General features: G+C 29.1%; 1 protein-coding gene across 1 annotated transcript; it reads left to right on the top strand.

The window, feature by feature from the left end:
* The first annotated feature begins 869 nt into the window (after positions 1-869).
* On the top strand, positions 870-8,663 carry LOC142621347 (protein ECERIFERUM 2-like). The gene is made up of 2 exons (XM_075794668.1): positions 870-1,305; positions 7,640-8,663. Exons 1-2 carry the CDS (start codon positions 895-897, stop codon positions 8,516-8,518), a joined length of 1,290 nt encoding a protein of 429 aa, XP_075650783.1. The 5' UTR covers positions 870-894; the 3' UTR covers positions 8,519-8,663.
* The last annotated feature ends 1,276 nt before the right edge of the window (positions 8,664-9,939 follow it).

Genomic DNA, 9,939 nt, shown 5'->3' with positions numbered 1-9,939 from the left:
AATTGGGCCTTAATGCTAAAATATGCTTACATTTGGCATTTGCAAGCCTAGCTGTGAATGCTCTTATTCTCTATTTTTGACTTTAACCCAAAAAATTGGTGGGGCTTTAATTTTAAGGCATTGTTGACAACTATGCATATTACTCTTTAGACTTTAAGGTTTTGTTTAGTTGAGGAATGAAAAAATAAGATGATAGAACATATTTGGTTTTTCCTTACATGTGCTTAGTTGGGAGGATGAAATAGTGTAAGGATGAAAAACTCATTTTAAAAATTTTAATTGTTTATAAAAAGTTTTTAAAAAATAAAAATAATAAAACCCATTGTTTGAAAAAAAAAAAAAAGAAAAAAAGACAAAATGTATACAATATGTATGAATCAGTTTTCATCTTCCTCCTTTCCTCCTTCATTTTCTCTCCAAATTGGAGGGATTGGTTTTTACTAGCTAGAAAGTTAACACACTTAGACCCTAACAAAACTCTCTCTCCTTTTCCATCTTCCTTAAATCACTCCAATCAAACAAATACCAAGTACCAAGGTTCCTCTCCTCCCACCAATACAATATTATTGTCCTATAAGAAAAAATACAATATCATATTGTGATCATCCTCAACTTGCATACGTGCACAAATTGATCTACTTCATTAGAAAAAGAGGACAAAAAATAAGGGTATATAATATAGCAGTGTAACTGTATAAAGATTATTTTGAAGTCTCTATTATTAAGAATTTAAGATACTGAAAACGATAACCAAAAGGTACATAGGCAATTAATGTACCCACCAACTGCTTCTTTTCTTTCTGTATTCACAGCCCATTATTATTTTCCAAAAAACGAAAAACTCATTATAAAGGGCAGTCCTAACTCCAAAAGACATCTAAAAAACACAGGGACATGGGAATGGTTTCTAACATTAAGCTATCAACTGTGGTGCCAGCCACAGCGAGTGATGAGAACAATGTTCATGAGCTCACAAAAATGGACTTGGTCATGAAGCTCCATTACATTCATGGGGTTTACTTCTTCACAAGTGAGGCAGTCCAAGGGCTCTCAATACAGGACTTGAAGAAACCCATGTTCCCATTGCTTGACCTTTATTTCATGGCATCAGGGAGGGTTAGGAGATCAGAAACAGGCAAGCCTTTCATCAAGTGCAACGACAGTGGTGTGAGAATTGTTGAGGCAAAGAGTGACAAAACCATTGATGAAGCTTTAGCCATGGAGGATCACTCATTGCTTGATGGTCTTGCTTATCATCAGGCTCTTGGTCCTGATCTTAGTTTCTCACCTCTCGTCTTTATACAGGTAACACCTCTAACTCTTTTGGTCATTTGCTTTACTCTCGTTGCTTGAACTTGTTTACAACCTTTTCAGTTTATTGCATGAACTTATGAGCAAATTTTCAAAGTTTTACTCTTTAAAATTAAAGATCCGATAGAGCTTATTTTGCTAAAAATTGAAAATTAAAAATACTGTAGTAAAATAATTTTTAAATGTATAAATAGTGTCGTAGAACTTATTTTTAATATTTTTTTTTAATAAAGTGATTGTGGGTTCTATAAACAGTGCGTGAACAATGTATATTGTCTCCTAAAAGCTGAAACGCATACATCAATTAAAAAGAAGAGGAAAACGCAAAAAACAAAATAATTCCTATCGAAACGTATACTAAGTTCAATTTAATTTTTGAATCCAACAAACCATGAAAAATAAGCTCTTCCAAACATGCTGGATAAGCTTACTTCCATGAGTTTATTTTGTTATTTTCTTTGATATAACTTTTTTGAATATCATATTTGTTTAGGTATAATTATATTTGAACAAAATAAGTATGGAAACAAACTTGTAAATTGAAACTAGTAAAACTGATCATTTAGGATGAAAAAATAAAAGTTAACCGCCAAACTAGTTTAAAGAAAAAAAAAAAAAATTCAACTACCATGTGACTATTTGTAGGTGCACAATTGTACCCAGACCCAAAAACATGTGTTGGGCTCAGACCCAATGAGCCTTATGCAATAAGATTTGTAGAGTATGGATTTGAAATCTAGGTTCGGGATGTTGAAAGTTTGATTAGCAAGTTAAAGTGCCACAATCTATGCAAATGGTGAACGAATACAACAAAGAGAACTCCTCGAACATAAGTCGAGGACTATTTGTATATATATATTCTCTTTCTATGTCAAAGTTTACAACTCTTAATTTCTATTTTTTCTCAGTAGAAAGTGTCGATCCCTTTCTCTTTCCACTCTCGTTTCATTATATACTTCTCCTTCACTAGTTCATCCACGTGTCATACAAATCTTCTTCCTAGATATTTGTCACATCCGCCGCCACCTTGAAGTCTTCAAATAATAGCAGGGAGGCTGAATCCTACTGTTCAGAGGTCATTTCCTCATTAATTCGACCAGGGAAGTAGATGTAGGGTCTTTAATGTGGTGGTATCAGTCTTTTCCTTAGATATTTCTCTTACATCCTCGCTTCTAGAGGGTGCTTGGATTACCCTCTTACCCATCAGTTTTTTTTCTAAAATTCTGCCTTTAACCCGTTTAACAAGTCCCAAGGTCATCGCCGGGCCTGTTTGAGGAGACATTCCTCCTCGGACAGCTCCTCGGACCTTTACAATGCAGATTGACTTGTGGGCCTGAAGGCCCCTGATAAAAAACAAACTGGTACCAGCCAACCAGACTCAAAACCCAAATGTTTGTTCAAGAGTTTTTACCCCCACACTATTAATAAAATCACACAAACAATTTTATAAGTAGCTAAGTAAAGAATTGAAAGAAATTCTTTTCAAACAGATTTGACAAATATATATATATATATATATATATATATATATATATATATATATATATATATATATATTCAATAGAATTATGTAAAGCCTTATGGTCTTTTTGGACTGAGGGAGAGTAAAGTAGAGTAGAACATATTTGGCCCAAAATTAACCTATTTTCAACCAACTCTACTCTACTCCCCTTTACTCTTCTTCTCTCCTTAATAAACAAGCCCTTAGGCTATAGTGGAATTGATATGCCATTCGTAGGTTAGCATATATATATATATATATATATATATATATATATATATATATATATATATATATATAGAGAGAGAGAGAGAGAGAGAGAGAGAGAGAGAGAGAGAGAGAGAGAGAGAGAGAGAGAGAGAGAGAGAGAGAGAGAGAGAGAGAGAGAGAGTAATGCTACAACCACAAGCTATTTTAAAATATTTTTACAAAATATTGATATGGTCAACCTCTTATTGGTTTTTATCTAAATTCATCATTAATATCACTTTTTCATTTACTAATAATTACTCATCACATCAACAATTTGTAAAAAAATTTGTAAAATAGTTTGTATCTCTAGCATTCTTCATATATATACATATATATTAATAATAAGTTCACAACATTTTCACAGTATTTTTACAACAAATCTTAAATGACAAGTTGTTAATGTCTTGTTATTCTTAGGGCAAAAAAGTAATCTTAGTGTTAGGTTCAAATTTGAACCAATAACAACTAACCACCTATAATTTGTTGTGAAAATATTATAAAAATATTATGAAAATAGCACCTCTTTATATATATATAAATATATATATATATATATATATATATATTTTTTTTTTTTTTGTATGTAGAGTTACCATAGGTTAGCATATAGAATATTGATGACCGATGTGAAAGCATTCAATAGATTCATTTATTTCAGCCTTTACCGGCCACTATTTTGGAAATTAGGAATTGAAACTCACCCATAATATTCAATGCGTATTCATTAATCGTACCGTGTATACCTGTAAAATGTAAAATGTTGGGGGATGAATTGAATTCATTTGTTAATAAATCATTTTAATATTTTTTATATTATATTTTACATAGAAGTTGTATCAAAATTTTTATAAAATGGTTTATTACTTTATTATATTATCCTAAAAACTTTCATTAATAAAACCCATCAAATAAGGAAAATGTTAGGACTATAATTTTTACCACAAATTACTTATAGCAAGTTATAAGTAGTAAAGTAAAAATAACGAATAATTTACTCATAAAAAATGATGATCTTAGCATTAGAGCATTCGCATCTAGAAAATGCATCTTATCCTATTTTACCATCTCAAAAAACTATTTTATCAATTATATTTACTATTTTACGGATTAGGATCCAGTGCGATACCCAATTCAATTTTTTTTCTTACTTTTTACTTTTTCAACTTTTACTTTTTACTTCTCATAAGGTTTTTTTTAAACTTTTTTTAATTAATGGTTGAGATTAAAAGTTGTTTTTTACAAACTATCAATCTCAGCCATTAAAAGTAATTGCATAAGGTGCACCTGATCTCAATCCTCATTTTATAATATTCCCAACATCCTAATTTTTATTTTACAATATAACACATTAAAATAATATTTTTACATAATAAAATAATATATCTTAAAATCACCATCATTTATGAATAAAATATATTATAATTTATACAATAGTATATTTACCATGGAACTGTAACACAACGCCAAATTTTATTACAATTTTACAAGACTGGATATTGGCCACTTTTAATGCCTTAATCCTATCCTTACATGTGGCATTTGCAACCCAGGATGGGGATGCTCTTACTCATCTAATAAACCAATAAAACCATTCATAAAAAGAAAACCTTGACAGCTACAACAGGGTCCTTTTCATGTTTTGTGTTGGCGGTCACCTCTTAATTAACGTTGGGACTTGGGAGAGTTTACTTAAGTGGCTGTAACTGTACAATACTTCCGATTGGATGATTCATACAACATAATGTTTTGTTTTTGTTTTTACTTGGCTTTTGTTAACAAGTGTTGGCATAGAATACAAGATTAATAAATGTTAAATTGTGAGTTATAATACATTTTAAAAATAAAAAATAAAAAATACACTTATTAATGATTCAAGTTAAGTCTTTTTTTTTTTTTGGTCATATGTACACCGTAGAACTCTTTTTTTTTAATGTATAAAAATATTATTTAATAATACATTTAATGCACCTTAATTATTACACTTTACACACATTCTTTTATTTCATTTTTCTTACTTCAAGTGTTAAAGGAAGAAAAATTTACACTCTAGATATCTTTTTGAAAAATACTAAAAAAATTTATAAGGTTACATAATCAACCTCAAGAGGGTTAGGTAGTTGTAAACAATGTAAAGTATTCTATGATTTTATTTATTTATTTATTTTACGGAAAGTATTTAAAGAACTCCATGATCGTATGCTTTGCAGTTCACACAACAATAATATGATTTATTTTTTATTTATATTTTTTTAGTACTGTTGTGTCATGTCACTCATGTGTGTAACGGTTTGCATGAGCTTATACTTTGATACTATAAATTTTTTACCATTAGGATTTGTAGAGTTGTTATAGTATAAAATTTACTATGAGGATTTATAAAAATGCTAGATTATAAATTATTTTATTGATGTGATAGTAATTATCATATTAATTATAAATTTTTGTAATAAAATTAGTAATAATTTAACATTTTAATACTAATTAACTGTACATTGGTATGTACAATTGCAATCACTGCTCACGTCTATCAATTGTGCAGGCCTTAATTTTTTTTTTTTTTTTTTTTTTATACTTATGGCTAAAATATTAGTCTCTAAACCTTGAATGAAATGATTTCACTTTTCATCCATAAAATTTATAAAATTTGTTTTTCATCCCTAAAATCTTTTAAGAGATTTTTCCATGAATTTAGGAATGAAAAAAGAGCTTTTTACAACAATTTAGGAATAAAAAAACCAAATTTGTAAATTGAAAATTGATTATTGTAACATTTTTAATAGTTTAAGAACAAAAACATCAATTTAGATGCCTATTAATAATTACCATTATAATCAAATTTCATATTTAGAGAAAAATAGGAGATAAAAAAAAATCATATTTTAATAAATTTTTACTTGCAATTTGCAGGTTAATAACAAATTGTATTCATTCTTTAATGAGTCTATGTATACTGTAAAAGCTGAATTGATAACACATATAATGATTACATATGTCTATTTTCAAAACATGCAATAATGACATGTGTCCCCTCTTCATAACAAACAATAACTTTTGATATACATGGGTCCATTTTTAAAGTCATGCAGTAATGACATGGGTCCATTTTTCATAACCTTAAAAAAAAAAAAAAAAAAAAAAAAAACTAACAGTTCATACAAGAGCAAGTGATTAGAATGAATTATCAATCTATTTTCAAATTCTATCACTTACTTTTAAATTATTATTTTTTCCATTGTGACCCTTTAAATCATTCAATTTGTATTTATTGTGGTTATTAATATTTTTCAAATAAAAATGTAGAATGTAAATTTTCTGTAATGTAATGTGATCATGATATAGATTTTGAGAGTTCATTTTTAATTAGTTTTTTTAAGAAAATTTTTAATTAGTTAATGAAATGTTAATTTTGGTGATATACAAAAAGTAATGTAGGTTAGTACTATTCTATGATAATATAGAACTCTAAATTCTATTCAACGTACCTTCACCACTCACTCACCTAGTGAAGTATACAGTCTTATCAAAGATAATTGGGGAAAAAATGAGCATTTGTCCATAATTTGCCAACTATGCAGTAAAATGCCCTTATTTTGAAACTATTTAGCAAAATGTCCTTATTTTTTAAACTCAATTGTAATAAAATCGAGTTACAAGTGGATCTCGACATTAACAATGTCGAGTTCTATGCATATTTTGCCACTTAAATCTTTTTTGAAAATTTAAGTGAAACTTAACATTGCTAATGTTGAATTCCACTTAAAAATATATCTAGAACTTGATTTTGAGGATATCAAGTTTTACATAGAACTTGATTTTGAGAATATCAAATTTTACATAGAACTCGATTTTGTTAAAGTTGAGTTTAAATAATATGGCCATTTTGCTAAATAGTTTCAAAATACAGGCATTTTACTGCATAGTTTGTAAATTAACGACAAATGTCCATCTTCCCCACATAACTGCATTGATTCAAATTTTATGGTGATTTTGCAGTTCTATCTAATAATAAAGATTATGACTTATGAGATTTAGAAATCATATTAAATATTACATATTGCATTTGAACATTGAGAATTTAGTTTTACCAAATGCATATGCAACTAATTTGAACATAATGATTTCTAATTTACTTTTTCATCAATAAATTTTTGTTTGTAAATGATACTGCATTCAAATACTTTTAATTAAAAGTATAAATCCATAACATTAACTTAGGAAAACTACTTGCACAAATTTTGTCATAATAAATTTCATAACTGTGAATTGACAAAATATTATTGATTTTTTTTTTATGAGTTTATCACAGACACTATCATATCACTTTTTGTTAAAAACTTATGGCCCCAAAGATTGTAAAATATATTTAAAATCTAGACTTATATATTGGATGATAAGAATTTGTAGGAGCTTGCCTACATTTAATTTGTTTCACGTGGAAAGATAAGTCCTCTTTCCCTTTCAATTCTTTTATTATTATTATTATTATTAAATGAATTAAATCCCTCTCTCGTTTGGTAAAATCTTAATTATTAACTGCTATTTTCGTGTGGTCATGGCTTGCAAATTTGCAATCAGTTCACTTGGTTCAAATGTGGAGGAATGTGTATGGGACTCAGCTGGGCCCATGTTCTTGGAGATGCATTCTCAGCCTCTAATTTCATCAATATGTGGGGCCAGATGATCTCTGGTAACAAGCCACCAAAACGTCTCCACGTGGCAAATCCAGGTAAGTCCAAATTCCCACCTTCAACTCGCAAGAAAGCAACCTCTATTAAAAGAGTTGACCCACAAGGAGATTTCTGGAAAACTACTAGTAATTGTAGATTGGAAACATGCTATTTCCAAGTCCATGAAAAACAACTTCACCATATGGTAACAAAAATTTGTGCAAGAGAGTACCAAGCAGCCAAAGTGTCACATTTCGATGTTCTCTCTGCTGTAATATGGAAATATTTATGTGACATTAGGGAAGAGATAGGTCCAAGTACTGTCACAATTTGTTCAAACAAAAAACCCAATTGGGAAAATGAATTTCCAAGTAATGGCATGGTGATAAGCATAGTTGAAGCAGATTTATCTGGGGTCAAAGATGATTTGTGGCAGGTGGTAAAGCTAATAGCTGAGAAGAGAGTGGGTGAGAATAGTTTGATTGAAGAAATGGTGGAGAATGAAAATGGAGAAGTTGATTGTATAGTATGTGGTGCAAACTTGACACTGCTAAATTTGGAAGAGGCTAAGGTTTATGGATTGGAAATAAATGGACATAGACCCATTTTTGCAAATTATGTAATAAATGGGGTTGGTGATGAAGGGGCAGTTTTGGTGCTTCCAGGGCCTATAAATGGCAAAGGGGAAGGTGGTTGTGGAAATGGACTCATGGTTACTGTGGTTCTTCCTGAGAGTCAAATTTTACTGCTCAAATGCAAGCTTGAAAAGGATTGGAATATCGTTTGAAATATAAACGATAGGAATTGTAATATTTATTACTATGAATAAAATGTGTTGTAATGTAATAACTAAACCCATTTATTAGTTTGGTTGTGAGTTATAACATTAGAATGAAACTTAACATTTATTTTAGGAAATTTCTTACTCATACAATTATATCTCCTTAAAAATTGTTATTTTTAAATTTAAGAGAAATATGTGTTATTTTTTATAATTTTTTATTTTTATAATTGTTAGATGTATATGGAAAGTTTGTTTATTTGGAAATATATTAAATTTTGAAATTATTACACTTACTAAGGAATAGCTAATAGAACCTTTTAAAGAGGAATAATTAATTATTCATCATTTTAATGAATAGCTATTCATAAGAAATGATTATTCCTTGTAATAAAAATATAACCAAACTAAAGAATAACTAAACCATATGAATAACTATTACATTACAACACCTATTACAATCTACCAAACATGCTCTTAGAGTTATGTTAGTAATAGCAATATAATAAATCAGTTAAACTATATGATGGATCTCAATAGACTAATGGGCATTATTCACATGTATTGTATTGTATCGTATGAAAAGAGTATCGTATTTGATATCATAACCCGTAATTGAGTTCTAAGAACTGAATAGACTATCACCCAAAATACTGATTAATGCTCAAATCTCTCTTTTTTTTCCTTTTCAAATTGTGTCTTTTTTATTTCTATCCTTAATTTGAACATTCCTATCATGGTATACTCCCCAAGCCCAAGCGATTTAGCTACACCTCCTTAAACATTTATGCATGATATTAATGGCTATTTAGTTCCTCTTTAATTCAAGTTTAACCTCCTTTCTCCTTTACTCATTCCACACACTCTTGTAACATAATTTTTTGAAAATATAAAATTATGCACAATGAATAACATTTTATTCAATAAAAATAATGTAAAAATAAATAATAGCGACTAATGCAAATTATTACTTAATTATAAAAATTAAGCATATTAATAAGAAAATAATATCAAATAAATATATAATAAATATACATTTGAAGACGTTATAAATATTTCATCTATAGACTTAGATCACTATTTAAAAGAATACTAAAAACTGCCATTTTCGCTTCATCCGTAGGAGGAGCCATAAGCATAGGGCAGTATTTCCAAGTAAAAATGTGTTGTATATTAGAAGCCATTTTTTTTAATGATTAAAGGCTCCAAACACACTTAATTGCGTAATTCTATTGAGTAATTTTTAGGTACTCTCATAGTACAGAGAATGATACTCCCTCCTCTCACATTTATGGTAGGGTCCACTCATTAAATTCAGTGTGGAGTCCACCATAAAATTGAGAGGAGGAAGTATCATTTTTTCATACTCTAGGAGTACTTAAGAATTTTCCAATTCTACCACCGCGCACCCTTGGTGCGGTGGTCAT

Source organism: Castanea sativa, chromosome 12 (assembly GCF_040712315.1).
Source record: "Castanea sativa cultivar Marrone di Chiusa Pesio chromosome 12, ASM4071231v1".
Classification (NCBI taxonomy): Eukaryota; Viridiplantae; Streptophyta; class Magnoliopsida; order Fagales; family Fagaceae; genus Castanea; species Castanea sativa.
Note: the sequence above shows the minus strand (reverse complement) of the source record. Positions and strands in the feature narration are given on the sequence as shown.

What these genes read in the sequence shown, in the direction of transcription:
- LOC142621347 (XM_075794668.1), top strand. Translation starts at nt 895, where the DNA reads ATGGGAATGGTTTCTAACATTAAGCTATCAACTGTGGTGCCAGCCACA. An exon ending in CACCTCTCGTCTTTATACAG is followed by an intron (nt 1,306 to 7,639) that starts GTAACACCTCTA and finishes ATTTGCAATCAG; the next exon opens with TTCACTTGGTTCAAATGTGG.